The sequence below is a fragment of the Drosophila sulfurigaster genome, chromosome 2R (assembly GCF_023558435.1).
Source record: "Drosophila sulfurigaster albostrigata strain 15112-1811.04 chromosome 2R, ASM2355843v2, whole genome shotgun sequence".
In the NCBI taxonomy this organism is placed as follows: Eukaryota; Metazoa; Arthropoda; class Insecta; order Diptera; family Drosophilidae; genus Drosophila; species Drosophila sulfurigaster.
The window spans coordinates 26628858-26647967 of NC_084882.1; the positions used below are offsets into that span (position 1 = coordinate 26628858).

General features: G+C 37.0%; 1 protein-coding gene across 2 annotated transcripts in view; it reads right to left on the reverse strand.

Moving 5' to 3' along the window:
• The window catches only part of LOC133837797 (hexosaminidase D), a 20522-nt gene extending 1849 nt beyond the window's left edge, over window positions 1–18673 (reverse strand). The window contains exons 1-2 of one of the 2 annotated variants that reach the window (XM_062268684.1): window positions 18519–18673; window positions 1122–1880 (exon numbers count right to left, since the gene is read on the reverse strand). In XM_062268684.1, the coding sequence (XP_062124668.1) occupies window positions 1122–1880 (759 nt within the window). In that variant the 5' untranslated portion in view covers window positions 18519–18673. Of the gene's footprint in view, window positions 1–1121; window positions 1881–17541; window positions 17763–18518 lie in introns of those variants that run through there. The other variant, XM_062268685.1, reaches the window with a different exon arrangement.
• Window positions 18674–19110: the final 437 nt, after the last annotated feature.

Consider the following 19110-nt stretch of genomic DNA (forward strand, 5'->3'; position numbering starts at 1 on the left):
CAAAAGCGAAGCTTATCGACAAGCAGCTGGTAATTGATCGGTTGCAGCTAGTACTGATTGATTACAATTGGCCAAAGTTATCGATAAGCGAACGCCTACGCAACGCTTAAAAGAACAACTGCAGCATACATGTTCAAACAACGCAAGCGCTTAAAACCAAACAGCTCACTGATCGAACATGTTAAAGTTATCGCTGGGCTTTAACTTCCAACATGTTTGATCAACAAATGCTCAAGAAATGTTTTTGAACGAACTTATTTAAAGGATTTAGAATTGATTTCGAATTGTTTTCTTATTTAGATTTTACCTCACAAACTTTATTAATATTATATAAGACTAAAATTGTGTAATACTTGTATACTGGAAGTGCATCTTATTGTTGCTACATATACATAAATAATTAGTTAGCAGGTATCCTTTCAGGCATTCGTGCATTCTCTGTGCTTTGACTTCAAACATGTTCGATAAAAAATGTTCGTACATGTTACATATTTTAAAGCATTGATAAAACTACTTTAATTTAAGATAATTTCTTATTGATGTTCCTACTTTATAAAATTTATTCTATAATACGAAAATTGTGTAATACTTGTATACTGGATGTATGTCTTATTATTGCTACATATACATAATTTAGTTAGGAGGTATTTTCTTACAGTCCTGCTTCTCTGTGCTTTGACTTCAAACATGTTCGATACAAAATGTTTGAACATGTTCAGTGAACGAACTTATTTTAAAGCATTGATAAAACTACTTTAATTTAAGATAATTTCTTATTGATGTTCCTACTTTATAAAATTTATTCTATAATTCATATTGTTGCTATATATAAATTAGTTAGGAGAAATTTTCTTAAAGTCCTGCATTCACTGTGCCTTGACTTCGAATATGTTCGACAAAAAATGTTTGTATAATACATGTTAAGTGAACAAACTTATTTTGAACTTTTTTCAAAGCTTTGATAAAACTACTTTCATTTAAGATAATGTCTTATTTATATTTGTACTTCATAAAATATATTATATAATACTAAAATTGCATAATTGTGGAAGTATTTGTCATTGTGGCTTAGTATAAAGTACTTAACAAGTATCTCACAGTCGTGCATCGTTTTACATTACCTTCAGTTCGCTCTCCTTGTATGCATTGTGTGCCGCAAGTGGCTGCAGAGCACCGCTGTATGGAAACATGTCCTCGTACTCAATTAGCAGCCCCGTGGCGCCGAGAGCACGCAGCACCGGCAGCAGTTGCTTCAGAAAACTGAGCTTGGGTGGCGCACCCTTCAGATCCAGATGCACCAATCGCTCACTCGGAGCCCGAGGCCCATCCGGACCAATCCCGGACACAGTGGGCACGCCCATGCGTTGCAGCTCGTGTTCGTATTGCGTCTGTCGCTCCGCAGAGCTGAGCATGCGATCATCCTCGGCATTGGCGTTCAACTCCTCCATGCCAGCGTTGCGTTGTCGCTGCTGCTGCTCGAGGATTTTCAAACGTTCCTGCTCGAAGAGAAAACTCTCGGCCAGCGGCAACGGCGCCTTCTTCGCCTGCGTGGGACGCACAAAGCGAACGTTGCCCAACAAACGTTGCTGCGCTGGTGAAGGCGGCGATCGATCGGCGTTATCCTTTTGCCGCTCGGCTCGCAAAACACGATTCGCTTGGGCAATCAATTTCTGTATGATGTGAACGTGCTGATAACTCGACTCACTCGATGGCGCCAACTGCTGCTGTTGTTGTTGCTGTGGCTGTGACTGAGTGAGCGTTGTTTTTGTTGTATCGATGAGTATGGCCCATGTCCAGAGACCAAGCAAAACGAGGCCAGAGGCCAGCAGCAGAAATGAAAGTTTGCGGCGCCAAATAAATATCAGCAAATTTGAGTGCATCTACAAAGAGAAGAAAGGGGGAGAGAGGGGAGAGGTGAGTGTGTGGGGCAACAACAAAAGAGGCTCTTTGCTTTTTATAAATATTTGAGGAACCAACAAGTAGCCCCCGGAGTTGTGCTATAACATTTTGCCACAGCTGCTGCTGCTGCTGCTGCTTCGCTACGTTACTCATACGCCACGTTGCGGGCAGCTGCTGGGGCTCATTGAGGTTAAGAGTCTGGCTGGCTGTCGAGTCGAGGTTCTTCTTCTGCCACTACATCTTGCTGTGGGTTTGTTTTGTGTATGTTGCACACACAAGCACACACACAGAAGCACACATACATAGAGAAGTGCTTGAGCATGTGTTTGAGTGTTTGCTTTAGCTGCATTCAATGCTTTCGTTTAAATAGGCGCAACTGCCTGCTCATTTAAATGAAACGAATACACGCATACGAGTTATGTATAACTGCAACTTGGGCATGACCCCAACACACACACACACTCTCACACACGCACACACACACACATTTCTCAAGCAAAGTTAAGCAGAAGAGAGCACAGCACGTCTTTGACAGCCGACAAATGTAAGTGTTCAAGTGGAAATGGAACAATATGCAGCTGTCTAGCGGAAATTGAATTGAGTTTTCCACGAGCAGCAGCAACGGCAGCATGAAACTTTTCACCCCCACATCAGTTGTCGAGTCCGTGCTCATGCAATTCCATCGCAAAACTCTTTGTGGCCACTAGACAGACAGCTCGATGGCTGCTCCCAAGTATTTGAGGAGTATCATCAAAGTGAATACTGTTTGGATTTCATTGTCTCAATGCTCTCGCTTTCTCTCTCTCTCTCGCTTGGCCATCAAGTGGTCACGGCAAGTTAACTTTTATTTAAGCCGCTTACAAGTCAAATCTAATTGAATTGTGTGTGCTCCAATAAATGATACTTGACTTTTATGCAACATGTAAACGTACAACGTTTTCAACAGTTTTACAATCCACTTTGACAACAAATAATAGGAATATATAAATTGTTCAAATAAATGTATTTCAAATACCAATAAAATGATAAGGGCGCATATGGTCATTGCTACTTAAAGAAAAAGAAAAGTAAGGAATGTAAAATAAAGTTTTTATAGATAAACAATTATAGATAACAAACACCTCATAATAAATAGTATTCAAAAACACACAATTTGTTAAAGGTTTCTCAAGCTATAAGCCGGTTACTCGGTCTAAATATTAATACTGAATTGATCCTACCTACACTGAAAAAATACGAATTTCTAAAACCAAAAACATTCGTCTTAAAAGTTGTAATCTTAAAATTAGACCACTTTTAGAAATAATTGTTAAGACTGAGAACATCAGCTTTAAAAAGACCAAATTCTAAATATATTTTTTGATCTTATAATACAATTTTTGGTCTTCAAAATATATTATTTTTTCTCTTATTAATAAGAACTTGGGTCTTATATCAAAAGTTCTTAATATCAAGATGTGTTTTCAAATTAATATCAAGATATGTTTTATACCAAAATTCTTATTAATTAAGACCAAAAACTTGAACTCATTTTCAGTGTAAGAGCACTTTCTATTTTAATCTTTTCTATTTTATATTCTTTATTTTATTTTATTTTATTTTCTTTATATTTATTTTATTTTCTTTAACCATTTGTTCCTCTACAAATATTCATATATATTTATTATTATGTTGCACCAGTTTTCTGTTATCGATATAACAACTTTATTTAGTTTACTTTTGTCAAAGTTACCAAATAGAGGACGGAATTGTATTTATTACATATTAGATGGCACCTTTCATTTCTTATTTTACGCCAATACACTACAAAATTGCAAACTCGCATGCCATCTGCTTTATATTTTCCATGTGAGCAGTTAAGCGTATTAAAATGCAAAGAGCAACGAACGAATATTGCAACCGAAAAAAAAAAGTGTCTGCCACATTTCCATAATCGAAATAACATTCGACGTCAGTTGAAATGCGACTCAAAGTCGCATTCAACTGGTTGAGTTGAGCATTACTTGAATGCATTTTAGCTGGCCATCATGAGAACGATCATGAGCGACACTCAATGCCCCAAGTAAGTACATATGTGCCCCATGTGCCTCAATCTAAATGGCTGACAATTCGGGGGATAACAAGCTGAAATGTTGCCAGCAACGCGAACGAACGAACGAACGAATGAACGAACGAATTTCACAATTGTTGACCCAGTTGGCTGTCACTTCAATGCCACATGCAACTGTGTGGCAAGTCTCTGCCCTTCTATCTGTTTTTCTGTGTGGCAGCAACGTGTGACTTATCGTTGGCTTGTGCCGAACAATTTGATTCTAGCCAAAAAAAAAAAGAGAAACGAAAAACATGGCTAAGCCTTTCTAGCTCAAACTCAAGCCACTTTCACCCAAAAGCCAAGCACTTATTTTTGCCAAAATCTGCTATCGAGTTGCCCCAAACTCTTTTGTGTGTTGCCCCAACTGTCTATGTAAATTTCGCTGGACAAACAAAGCACAGGACAAATAACAAGAAGAGTCGAGTGGGTGTTAACTTAATGTGGTTTCTAGTCTGGGCGTCACTAGGACTGATGTCGATGCTCTGACATTTGAGGTTTTTATGTGGCTTGGACTGGACCTGAACTGGACTGGACTGTGTGGAGTCTGATGGACACCACAGCGTGCTAATTGCACACGCAGTGCAGCTTGCAACTTGCCACGATTTGCAGAGCAGTTAATAAAATGAAATTTAATTGCTTCGCCAGCCGCAGGGGCAATTTGCAGAGATGGCGACTCGACTCGTTGTTGCAATTTATGCAGCCCAAAATTCAAAGCAATGAAGAGCTCTGCTCTCTGTATGCTGCTGTCACGCCCCCTGCAGCTGGTAACCGCCCACGTCGAACAACACAATTTGGCAGCTTGCCAAAGGCAAGGGCAACCAGCAACCAAAAAAAGAAAAACAGAGACAGAGAGTGAGTGAGAGAAAAAGAGAGAAAAACGGGCAATGCAAACGAACTGAACGAACATGAAATACCCCAACCATTAATAATTCAAACCTGACTCGCGGGAGCAGTCACAAGTTCAACAATATCAATAGACTCCAGCGATTGCATCTCTTATTATTATTGTCTTGTAAAAGCAATATTTTTCAGTTTTAATGCCATTTGTTTTCTTCGCATTCGACTTGTTTACTTCGAAGTTCAACGAGTTTATCGCTGTCGAGCACACTCGACTCCATAATTTATATGCTTGTTTGATTGTTGACTCTTTGCTTTGTTAATGCAACTTTTCTGATTTTATTTATTTTTTCTGTGCATACTATTTATTGCCTATTATTGACTCTTTGTTTAATTTAATTTACTACATTTGATTTAGTTTGTAATTTATTTATTTTTTACTTGACTAGTCGATAGACCCTATTGGTATTGGTTGGCATTAGCAAGTCGATAGTCACGAAGCTATCGGTATCATTAGTCGTTAGTAATAGAAAGAAGTTGAAAAAAAGTCGTGAGAAGTAGATTATTAGTCGTTGAAAGTAGAACATTTAGGAGTGAGAAGGAAGCAGTGTTATTTAAGTTTAATCAAACTGTACAATTATTTATCGATTATTTAAGTTTTATCAAACTGTACTATTACACATACTATCAAATATCCCACATATTAAATAATCAAAGGTTATCTATATAACCAACATTACATATGTATATAATCATTTCCTCGATTAATTTAATTTAAATGAATTTAATTTATTTTGTATTTTGTATTGCTAATAATGTTATACAATTAGCAATGAATAGCTATAGTCGACATATAAAAAATCATATTTTTTCATATTTCCATTCAAAGATAATTGTTCTCTTTCAAGTTTTTTCAGCTGTAAATTTGTGTGTTTTTGACGTTTTGCACAATTCTGTTTGTTGCATTTCTTATAGACCATAAAAAGTATTATACTTTTTTTGAATAATATTTATTTCAGATTTATTATTGCAGCTGAGCTTTTAATTAAATTGTTTCTGCTGAATTTATGCTGTTCGAAATAAAATGAAAAATAAACTCAGCCAACAACACACAACACAATTTTGGCATGCCCAAAAGTCATCCATCAGGTGCAGGTAGGCGGAAAAAAACCTGAAACATTTTCCAAAATCCTTAAAGCCGCTTTGCTTGTTACTGTTGCTGTTATGCTTGTTGTTGTTACTGTTGCTGTTGCTGTTGATGTTGCTGTTGATGTTGCTGTTGCTACTGTGGCTGTTGCTGTCCGATTCAAAATGCACTCTAGCTTGCTATTTATGATTTTTGTTGCTGTTGCTGTTGTTGTTGGCTGCCGTCGTACGTACTACGGTTATTGCATGCCCTGGATTCTGCTTTAAAGTACTTGCTACAACAATTTGGTTTGGCGCCCAACGTGGGTTGGCAGGGTTAAAGCCAAGCCAAAATGCTAGTGGAGTGCATGAGCATGGCAAATATTTTCGCCAAGTGCCTCCGACTGGCTTGAAACTCTTTCCTTTATCGCACTTTTACTTAGCCCTTTGCGCTTGAGACTCATAATCGCCAATTAGGCAATTTAACGGCTTATTAACGTCCATTAGCAAGCGCAGTTTTTCGTCGTTATACTCGAAAAGTTTCCTTTAAGAGCTTAAATATTTTTGCATCAAGAACCCCGAGAGAGAGAAAGAGAGAGAGAGAAAATGCAAAAGGGAAATGCAAGCGTTGTGTCGAGTGGCTGAGGCTATGCACTCATGGCTTGAGCAGGATTTAAATCAATAAGAGAGAGAGAGCTCATGCTCAATGGCTAATAAATCCTTAAATGTGGCAAAGGAGTCGGAGTGTGGAAGCAGCTACGTGTGTGCAAAGTAACATTTGAAATATTGAATTCAATGGGCATGCAGATGTGGGGAGATATCTTATGCAAATCCATGTAATTCACTCGGCTTTAAAGTTGCAATTTAAAGCCATAAATCACATTTGCTCCACTTTACGAAAATATTCAAAACAAAAATGCATTTATATTTTGTTTTCATTTATTTCCATTTCAATTTGCGCAGGAAAGTAGGAAATTGGCAACAAAACACCCAAATGAATCGCCCTTTTTTTTGCCAGATACCAACACCAACTGCAATTGGAAAACTTTTCACATCAACTTGCAAATTATTCGACAATTGCTGCGCAAAACGAGGCAATGAATGGAGCCATAGAAAAGGGCTCCTCGCAGCATTCTCTTGGGCAACTGATCAACTAAGTGCGTTCCCAGGCACCAGAAAAAAAAGAACTCGCAAATCTGTCACGTGCTAAAAGTTTCGTCAGGCTTAGAAATGCTGTGGCGCTTTTGCTTTTTGCCGGCCAAAAGTGTTGGGCACATAATAACACACAGTGTACTTGGCTACCTACCTCATAAATGCAGTAATACTGGCCAAAACTTTCCGAGAGAGAGAGTCGCGGGTAGCTGTCGCTAGAATGAGACAGCTAACATAATTTAGAGCGAAGCACAAATCTCGGCGCCCTTAACTATGCAACATTTAGTTTGTCAGCGAGCGCGAAAATAACAGCTGCACAATTGCTGCACCAAAACTCAAAGCAAGGACATATTGTTACCCTGTAACTTATGGCAAATGCAGTGGGTATACTAAAATGTAGTCCACTTTAATTTGCAGTTCCAGAAAATAGAATATAAGCTAATTAATATCGTAACTTTAAAATTAAATTTGCTTTCATTACTGTAAAATGCTGCAAGCGAAGCTATTAAAAAAACGAGATCATAACTTATATTTATGATTTTAAAAATACATTATAGTAATACAAAATCAAATAAAGCATGCTTATTTTCTAAGTTTTTGTATTACTATAATATATTTTTAAAATTATAAATATAGATTAAATTCTCGTTTTTTTTATTAAAAATGGAAATTTGATAATTATAATATATGTATATTATATAAGTATATCAAAAGTAAGTGTTCAATAATTAAATTATCAACAACAAACGACCTATATATAAAGAGAAGTCCATCAATCAAATAAAACTCTGATAAACGGAACGTATACGTAATAAACGACACACAATAAAATTTTAATTCCAACGCAAATTTTAACTGCTGCCTCAATTTTAATGGTATATTCCTTCTATATATGACTTAAATAAAATTTAATTTTGACATGTTATATACAAAACATAATTCAATAAGCTTTAATTATATATGCAACCTTTCTGTTTTTTCATACTCAGTTTTTGAGTGACAGAATAATTTCTTAAATCATAGAATTAACTCATTCGAAGCTTCACATATTATATATATTTCTTAACTTTGTGAACTATTATTTTGTATTTAATGTCAAAGCAACATCAATTCATTTACTTAATTATTTTTGTATTGAATTGGATTTGTTGCCGAGATTAGTTATCTTTATTTTAGAAACATCATAAAGTTGTGTAAACGTATCATGCCAAACGTCAAAGCAGCCAGCGCTAGTTATAAATTAAATTATAATCTAAGCCTTATAATAAATAAATAAATATAAACTATCTTTGTCCCCAAGCAGCATTTAATTATTCCCAAGACACAAATATCAACTAAATACTTTTTAAAGGGTATCCCCGAGTTGCACCGACTGCAATTGCAACACATTTCGACTTGTTTTGTATTGCGATGCTTTTTTGTGTCGTGCGACAGATTCTGACTGCCTGCCTCCCTGCCTCTGACTGCCTTTGCCTTTGCAGGCTGCCACAGGCTGCCAGGATGCCGGGCGACCTGACTGGGCTGTCTAGGATGTCGCTGCTGTCTGGGAGAGGACATAAAACGGCGCACGAGGCTCGTGTTTATAATTTGAAATGAGTTTTTCCTGCATTTTAGCGCAGTCGACACAAACACACAAAACGTTTTTAGACATTTTGTTTGTTGTTTGTTTCACTGATTTCTAAAAAAGCATCAACAATAGCTAGAGAGCCACACTATACTCCGTCTGTCTGTCTATTCATGGTTGGACTGCAGAGAGAGGGAAAAATGGAAACATGATTCCCTTGTGGAGAGACGATGTGTGTGTTGTGTGGTCAGCGATTTGTATTGTGGCCATCGAACGTGTGTGGGGTTATAAATGTGAGTGTGTTCGGTAGAGAAGCCTGGGGCTAAAGCCAGAACAAGCCTGGGGCTTACATTTGTCGATTGAATTCGTTCATTTCCATTTAATCGAATTTTCCCATTCTACTTGTGGATGCGTTGCATTGCGTTCAATTACATTGTTATGCGATTGATTAATGACTCGGCACGGATGTAAGATAATGTCACGTCATGTTCATGTTGAATATGTTTAAATATACATATCATCAATATCATCAGGAAGCCGAGTCGAGTCATTCAAGAGCATTTATGTAAATGATGCGGTTTCACGCAAAAATTACCCGAATAATTTGTAAACGAGACTTTTATGCATTCATTCATATGAATAAATAGTCATTTGTGATTTTATATATTTAATAAATCAATTTGATATATGTCACTTTACAAATTAAACAACATAACTAATATTTGTTTTAATATTCAACCACTTATTTATTCTAATTTATTCGTAAATAATAAAGTAAATGCCTGATTAACTCGTTTATTATTTGAAGTCAACTAAACAAATTTTAATTGGCTTAAAAAGAATATCAACTTTGTCATAAACTATGCAACCAAGCGAATACCTCTCAAAGCTCATTTCATTTTCATTTCCTTTCCATCATGAACAACTGAAATCTTTTCATTCTTATACCCGCTAGCCATTAGGAAGAAAGGTATTCTAACATTGTGACTGCAGGAAATGTATGTAAAAAGTAGAAAAATGTATCTCCGACCTTACAAGGTCCCTGATTCCCTGATTAGCATCAACAGCGGAGACAATATAGACATATCCGTCTGTCTGTCTGTCCGTCCGTCTGTATGAACACCTAGATTTCAGAGACAATAAGAGATGGGGATATAATTTTTTGTTTTGGCTAACAATCTGGTATATTTTGTAATATATGGTATATTTTGAATGTATTTGTATATCAATATACCAAATATACCGTATGCGGTATATTATTTTGGTATATTATAAAAATGATACCACACTGATTTGCTTTTATTTAAAATCAGTAGCGCGTATTTCACAGTCGAGCTCACTCGACAGTAACTTTCTCGCTATTTTTATTACCTTTGCCTGTTTTGATTAAGATATTCGAAATTCGTCTCGTATTTCTATCAAAGAACTAGACTATGCCATTTTCTGCATTTGTTTTATTTGCATTTCTCTTTTCACATTCCCTTCGTTGCTCTCTGATTTGTTGTTGTTTGTACTTTGCGATTGCAATATGCAATAAACTATTTGGACCGTGGCAAGCAATGTGCAAACATTGTGTGTTGCCTCGGATAAGAGGAGTAAGTTCTATTTATTCACCATCGCAACCAGTTAAGCAATCTGCATCATTAATTATCTGATTGTTTTAACTTTTAAATGCGTTTGCGAATGTCTGAGTGAGCATAGCATTGTTTATGTTTATTGTATGCTCGCTGCTTCTTCGACTTTTTAATGTATTGTTTGTACCCTGTAGATGCTGTTAGTAGTAGTGGGGTATGTACAACATTTCAAGAAATGAATAAAGAAAATTAATTTTACAATGAAGTATCAAATTAGTATTTAATACTAGATGATAACATTAAAAATTTTATAAGTATTTTAATAATATTTGAAGATAAAGATAGTCACAAGTCTCCAAGAACTTTTGGTACTAACTTATATATAAAATTGTAAAAATCTTCCAAGAAAAATATGTAGAAAAAGTGATAGAAAAAAATCTCATTAATCGCTTAATGAATCATGTGATTTATTTGGACTGTGAAATAATTAAATGCAATTAATCGAAGAAAAATGAAAATAATCGATCGTTAATCTAAAGAAAACAATCGATTATTGTGTATCATCCGATTAATCTTGCCATTACTATATATATCTTGAATACTTTAGACTTTCCTCTATTGCAAATATCAAATAATTATTGCCAGATAAAAAGCAATTCCGATCGTATTCTCTTCTCAGCTTTGATAAATTTCTCGCTTTTAATTATGTGCATATCTGCATATTTCAGCTTCAAATTCTGTGAATTTTAAACCACATAACTTGTTTTCATTAGCAACACTAATCAATAGCACAGCTTTTGGTCGTGCATGCCACGCGATGAGCATACTCATTTATTAATTCCAGTAAAAGCCATTAAAAACATGGCGTTTTTGTGCCTAGACTGCAGCGAAGGCTTGAATACAGCCGCACCTTTATCCTTTCCCAGCTACGTCCTCCTGCCCCTCCCACTCCTCTTTGCCAGCTGCCATTAACACTCACAATCAGCTTCAGTTGCTCCGAGTGGTTTCAACTGCAGTGCTGACGACTCGTGTGAGCCTCTCTCGTGGGGATGACGGCAAATGACGAGCGTTGACAACAAAATGTTTACTAATGCAGAGCCACAAACACTAACCACACTCTCTCTTACACACACACACTCTCACACACATGCACACACTCACTACTCTAGTCCATGTGACGCCCTGTAATGTGCTTTGGAAAGCTTCTAACGATGACATCTCCGCCTGGCCAGACAAATGACACAAAACCTCATTCCATTGCAGGCTTCGTCGTTCTCTAGTTCTCTCGTTGATGTTTGGTTTCATTTGGTTGGCATGCACTACGAGTCCTGGGCCTGATTGATGTTTATGAATTATTAAGTGCACAACTAGCGGCAAGAGCGAATGAATTGCAGCATCCTTCAGACATCCTTGAGGTCCGCTCGCTGCTCAGCGATGCTGTTTGTCAAGCCATCAAGACTTGAACCGCTCCGAGATGGACGCTAACAACATGCTGTTCGGTAATTTTGGGTGTCAAGAGAGTCGAGAACTACACTATAGTGTCTAACTTGATCTTAGACTAGCTTAGTATAATGGTAATAGATCTGTGTGAACAGAGAGCGATTTGCGAGAAGAAGCACTTTAAACACTTTACTCGAAAATGAATAATGAAAATATTGCAATTTTGTTGAATATTGAATTATCAAAAAAAAATTGTAATTTTGAAATTATTGTCGCGATGTTTAGTATATACAATAATATATACATTATTTATAATTCCTGCAATCAGATACAAATTGTAGAAGTTATTAAAGAAAAACTTTTGTATGACAAAAAACCTTTACTGAAATGTGAATTTGGCTACTTTGGATAACAAACTGGTATACTTTGTAATATATGGTATATTTTAAGTGTTGTAATATACTTGTATCAATATACCGAATGCAGCTTTCGGTATATTTTAATACTTTTGTGGTATATTAATTTGGTATAATTTTAGATATGTTTCAATTAAAAATGGGTAACGGGTTGAGAAAACTCAACAGTAGCTTTCTTACTTCTTTTCAATTGCTTCACACAATTAAATAGCTTGAATTTATTTGTTGCAAATTAATCAAATTAAAGCTAAGCTTTCACGGTAAAACTTCACCCACTTACAGACTTTTCACTTTCTTTTTAATTAAGTAAAAATTGTCTGTTGAAGTCAAAACAACAGGAATCTCAATCAATTGCTGCTTTGCAACGTCTTTATTGACTGCTTTATAAAATTACCGAACTATGCTGCAAAAAACCTTGACACCCCATAGAACTTAGTTCGTTGTTCATTTACCGCACAAATAAAAGTTTTGAGAAAGAAAAAAACAAACTAACTAAGTTGTTGTCAATGTCGTTATGGTTGTTGCTCATTTCTCATTTCTAATTCGTCCCATGGCCAAGAGGAAAACTTGCGCAGGTTTATCCTATTGTTATTGATGAAGTTGCAAGCAGGTCAAATATTGTGGCTAAAAACTTTCGAGTCAATTCCTTTAGCCGTCACACACACACACACACACACTCAGAGTTGATCCAAGTTTTAGCTCTCGGAGCACGCGTTTTGTCTGCAACAGACAAGACACAAACACATGTTGGAAATGGCTTTGAATTACGCTTGTGTGATCAACCTTTTTTTCCGTTTTTTTTTTTATTCTATTTTCAGTTTGAAAAGTTTTTTAAGCCACTTTGCTGTCGAGTTAAAGGTAATTGAATTCAATTTGAGGTTGACTCAATTTGCCGGCTTTGCTCTCAACACTTTGAATCGATGATGTTGGCTTTAAGTTTTTGCATTCATTAAGCGCATCCTTTCCTCAGCGTTGTCCCCGCAATTGTCTACTAATTGCGAACGCACACAAATTAATCAACGTCAGATAAAGTTGCAGCAAAAGATGAAGACTACGTGGCGTATGCGCAACATCCGACATTTGTTGAGTGTGTGCACTTCTTCCTGGCCATGTTTTTACGCTTGGCTTTTAATCTGCCTTTAAAATTAATTAAGTGCCTCTTTGTTGGCCATGCCCTCAGCAGTTGTTGTCGTTGTCGTTGTTCCGCATTGTTGCAACGTGTCTGCGCCACAAAGACACAGCAGGGTAACGACTGAAAGCAGCTGGCTGCTCATCTCCATGCCAAAAGACATCGTTGAGCGTCGTAAGACTTTAAATATTATATATGCGAAATTGCAGCATTAGCCAACTACTCTAAGATTCGCTTTGGAGAACGTTTTGCATAAATTCTGCAATGCGCTGCGCTTAAATATTAATTTTCCGCTTCGTCTTTTTGGCATATTTTCCCATTAGGAACTCGACGCACACACACACACAGAGGGAATGCAATTAAAATATTTGCACTAATTTCATTTGGACCGACGCAAAATTACCATAAAAACAAGTAATAACTGTCTTAGTAGAGAACTAAAGACTAAGCGATACCCTGCAATGTGGGCAAATATTTAAGTTTCCCAACTATTCATTACAAATTTATGAACAATTCTTGACTTTGAGTTTCGCTTAAGTTGAAACTTTAAAAGATTAAACTCCACCGAGGTTGTGCCCGCTGGCAAATTGTTCCCAGCATCAACTCAAGTGTTTATTATTCGTTGCACACTTGAGAGACCCAAGAGCATATGGGTACAGGGCATCATTATAACAATTTAAACGAATTAAGTGCAACAAAAACAGCATATAGCTGCCTGCTCCTTCCTCCTCCTCTCTCTCTCTCTCTCTCTCTCTCTTTAGCCACAGAGATTGTTCATGTTTTATACATGCAAATAAATTTGCAACATTTTGCTAGCAAAGCGCAACGCAAAACTGTCAGACGTCGCTCGTTTTATACTCTATTAAATATGAATGCACTTTGCAAAAAATATACAAATGCGATTTTCAAGTTTGACGTTAATAAATCATCAAGCTCTGACGTCACAAACTCTTGGCAATTTGCCCAGGGTGGCAACTCTGGCTGGTGTTGGATAAAAACATTGGAAACATTCAAAATGCCAATCCTATGTAAATGCATTAAATGTAATTGAAATTTATGTTCTACGACCGATTCGAAATGCCCCATGTTGCAAGTGACAAAGCCGAAGAAGAAGAAGAAGAAGGTGTCTTGGTCTTTGCTGCAGCTCATTTTGCATGCGGAAAATGTGGCGGCGCTTTGCAGCTCTTCCAAATGAGAAGATTGCATTGCAGTTGCAGTTGTAGTTGCTGTGGGTTTGCCTTAAATGTTATTGTTGTTGCGTGTGGCACGTATCGCATTGCCGCTACACGTAGCCCTTGCTTACTTTGTTGTCGCTGTCACTGCATAGGCGTGGCGCACGCCTTCAAAATGCCTGACACAGCCACAACTGTCTGTCCTGTCTTCCGCCCCCCCAGCCCCTTTTGCTAACTGCCAACTGCCAAACTGGCAACAAACAGCGGTCGGCCTCTGCGCTGACTTCAAAACGCACTCATGCAAATGTAACACGCAGCTGCCACATCTGCCACATCCGCCGCATCCACACGCCGTTGCCTTTCAGGCCACATCAAATGCAGCAACAGCAACAACAGTAGCAACAACAATGTGATAGGTGGTAAGTGAGAAGGCTGCAAATGAACACTATAATGAGTTGTGGCAACAATGCCAATCGCAGTTGAATAGTTAAACCAACTATTAATGCACTCAGATTTGTGGCATGCGCCACTGATATTTACTATGCTTATAATTTCCATACTATTGTGTGTTGCAATAGCAATTGCAATCCCTTGTGACACGACACCCGCTGCATGCCACATATGTACACACATGTATGCACACATATACAGCAACAGCAACAACAATTTCCGCTTTTGTCTTCCAATTTCTGTCAGCTTTTACAGCGCAAACTCTTTTGGTTCTTCTTCTGTTTACATTTTGGCTTTTGCCTTGGCTTCGCTCGGCTTGCCTTTGGATCCCTTAGAAATGCGGCGACCACAGTGCACTACGTGCCATTGTTTGAAACTTTAATACTCGATTTTAGCAGTACACATACCATATCTCTCTCTCTCTTTCACACACACACATACTTATTTTTCTGGCTCATGCGTTTATGGAAATTTATAAACAAAAATTTGTTGCGTGCTTTTCGGCGTTGCGGTTGCTCTCCATGTGAGTGTGTGCGCGCTTTAATGTTGCTGTAAATGTGCGGCAGAACGTATTCCCCGAGTTGCAGCGCTAATGAAATATTTAATTGTCATTTTTGGCGTTGTCAAAAATTTAAGTAAATTAACTTTGTCAGGCGTTTTAATTAAGCGATACGCATACGCAAAAAACCTTCAAATATTCCACATGAAATGCGAGCCCGGCTGGCAATTTAAATTTAATGATAATGAGCCCGCGCTCAACAACCTACATACATATTTTATTTGCAAGCAAATTTGATTTAAATAATTTTAATGGCATCATGAGCGAGGGAAGTTTGTTTTGTCATCTACTACTGTTCGAGTTGCCCTCGCTTGTACATATGAAAGTGTAATAAATGTTGCCTACTTTTGTGGGTCAGAGAACAAAGCACAGCGCATAAATCAGCAAAGCATCTTTTGCGTTGAAATGGCAATTGAATTACGAGTAGAGAGAAAGAGCAACCTGCAAATGCAGCGGAAAAGCAAGAGGAAACGGAAGCGGAAATGGCAACGGCCCGCCTTCAAGCGAACATCATAAATCCTGGCTGTGAACCGAAAAAGGCGACGACGTCTGCCTGGATGAGAACTGCATCCTTACGTGCAATCCATGATGCTCTTGAAATATGCTCGCATCAAGCAATATCAAGCGACCCTGCAGCAAGAATGTCTGTCTGTGTGTTGCATGTTGTTCTTGTTGTCGCTACTCGTTGCTGATTATTCTCACACTGTTGCAACATACGCACTTATGTACATATGTGTTTATGACCCGGAGGCCACCCAAGTTGCTAATCAATTTGTAAGGCTATAAGCTGCAACAAACTAACGTGCTGTTAACTCATTAAATTGCAACGTGCTGCGCAATCAACTGCAAATCACAGACAGGCGCAAAAGTTCAAGTAATTTAATTATTTGCCAATGAGAATTTGTTACAATAAGTGCTGCAATTGATTTTCAACTTGCAAACTAATTATCGTTTGTTATCGATAAATGAAACCGATCGTCGCACAGCATACTTATTTTAACAGTGTGACCATTCCCAATATATTATTTGGTATTCAACTGACGTCGTTGGCTGCTTTTCAATTCACGATAAGAGTGAAAAGAAATCAAAAGAAAAAATCACAACCAGGTAAACGGAGTCGATGCATTCAATTACCTGTTTGGCTATTTTCCAACAATAGCTATTTTAAATCAAACGACATACTTTTGGTTGACAGCTTATTTCAGCTACACAAATGAAAAATCACTCACTGAAGTATATTATGGTGAAGCAGAAACGAAAATCAGGTAGAATAGCACGAAAATTTATTTTGGCATTCAAAATAATGTTAACTATTGATAATTAAATAGAGAATAACGTTTAAAGCCTTTTAAAATTTAAATTTTAACAGCTCATTGACGTGCTTTTAACCTCATTTAAATATGGAAAATTGCTTACTTAGCCCTATTGTTGAGCAACGAAAATTGAATTCAATTCAGTAAAATGAAAGAAATGCATAACGGAACTGTAGTTAAGCCCTTTAGTGCAATGCTGTTGAAACGAATTTAATTGAATGCCACACATACGTACGACCAGAGACCAACAGCATAGAGGGAATAGTAAAAGTTGAACGTTGCAAGAAAAAAAGAGAAAATATTGTAACGAAAAACCAACAGCAGAAAGACAGCATAACAGAGCCCAGGCTGAATTCGAGTCAGATTTGCAGTAAAAATTACGAGCACAGCAAAAATCCAAAAAACGAGAAAAAAAAAAGAAAAAAGAAAAGAAAAGAATATATGTTGCCCTTGGGAGCTGACAGTCGTCGAGTGGTCGTCCAAAATGGGCGCTTGTAAATAAATTCGAAATGCAAAAAGGATTATAGCCGAACGATTTGCCCAATAAAATGTGTCAAATAAAAATTGACAAAAGGGAATGACAGATAGTCCCATAGCGCTATTATTCATTTTGTAAATGCTTAACTCCATTCAGCAAGCATTTCCCTATTTCCATTTAGAGCATTTAAGATTTAAGCTACAGTTCAAATGCAACAAAACATTTATGTGGAGAAACAATTGTCGCCACTTGGACAAAATAGCCCAAAGCTATCACGTGGTGTTTCCAGACAAAACACTAGAGATTCAATTAACAACAAAAAAACAATATTGAAACTTAACTGTATTGCAGTTTCGTTAGCTGACCTTCCACACGGTGTGTTAATTGAATTGAAATTTATAATTAATTAACTGGAACATTAATAAACTGCATGGCCAGAACTTGGAGCGCGGACACGGACACGGACACCAAACAATGCACGAGAAATGCGGATGAAAGTTCCAATTCCTTACGATGATAAAAATCCGTGGCACACACCGTTGCGGCGCACAGTTGCAGTTGCACTGTTTCTGTTTACGCCACGCGGCAGTTATTATTTGGCGGCAAGGCAAAAGGTTCTTGCGCACTGGCAACGCATCACAAAATTTCATTTTGAATTTTAAACGGTTTTTCGCATGCAAACAAAAGCTGCTTAGCACAAAGTTCCCAACACAGCTTTTATGCTTTAATCAAAAATGTCGAGTTAAAACTCGTTATTACATTTTAAGTCAAATAACTAATTGGAAATAATTTATAACAATTTTAAAGTAATAAGAATTTAAGTATGTGCAGTTGAAATGTTCTTAAATTAAAATGATTTGCAGAAGTTCTAAAACTTTGGCGGAATAAATGACCGTTACTAAACTAACATTTGAATGGTGCAAAATACCGGAAGTGTCTTTTGGTATATTTAAAACCTTATGTCGTCTAAATTAGTGCTTATAAGTTTCTAAAACCAATCAACAAATGATCAAAGGAATGTAAAGGAACATCAATTTTAAATAGTTTTTATTACAAAAGCAAAACGATTTTTAAAAGTTTGCCTTTCTTTGAAAATACGTATATAGTTTGTAAAGTGTTACCAGCTTGAATTTATAATAACTATTTTTTTAAGAAAAATAGTGCATTTCCTGATTTAACTTGTGGTCACGCTGCTCGTGTACAAGAATTAACATAAAGCCGCTAACAAACCGAAACTGGCAGATTTGTGCAACATTCACTATATTTATTACTGCATGATCCAGTTGTAATTTGAATTATGTAATATATGCATACTCACCCATTTGCACTTTCTCCGTTAACAACTGTGAAACAAAACCAAATGCAATACGACGCACTCGCAGTCCAATCACATACACATTCGCATACTTATATGAAGTGTGACCTGGTGAACATTATCAAGGTGTTGCATTCTGGTATATCACAACGCTTAAATATATATGTATTTTGGAAATGTAACTTGCGGTCACACAACTGCATGTATACAAGAAAAATGAAAGAGAGGGAGCGCACAAAGAATGGGGGAATAACAAAATGAGTAAAATGCCGGAGAATCAGTGCTGCCAGACCAATTATAGCCGGTCGAAAGCTCTGGTTTCTTTTAATATTTAATGGAATTACGTTTCCAAACTCGAATATTTGTAACAATTTAAATTTATGCTAGCAAATTATGATTGCCTCGACTGCTCAGAGCAAGTGCTTAGCGATTTTCTTTTAATGTTCTGCTTTATTTATTAGTCTGGCAACCTGATATTCACAATGTGCGTGCAAGCGAGACGACTAGCGTGGTAACGCGCAAAGCACTTATCAAAATAATGAGCAGAAAAAGTGTTGGTTTGTTCGTTTCTTCCCACCACATTCGCCATTTGAAA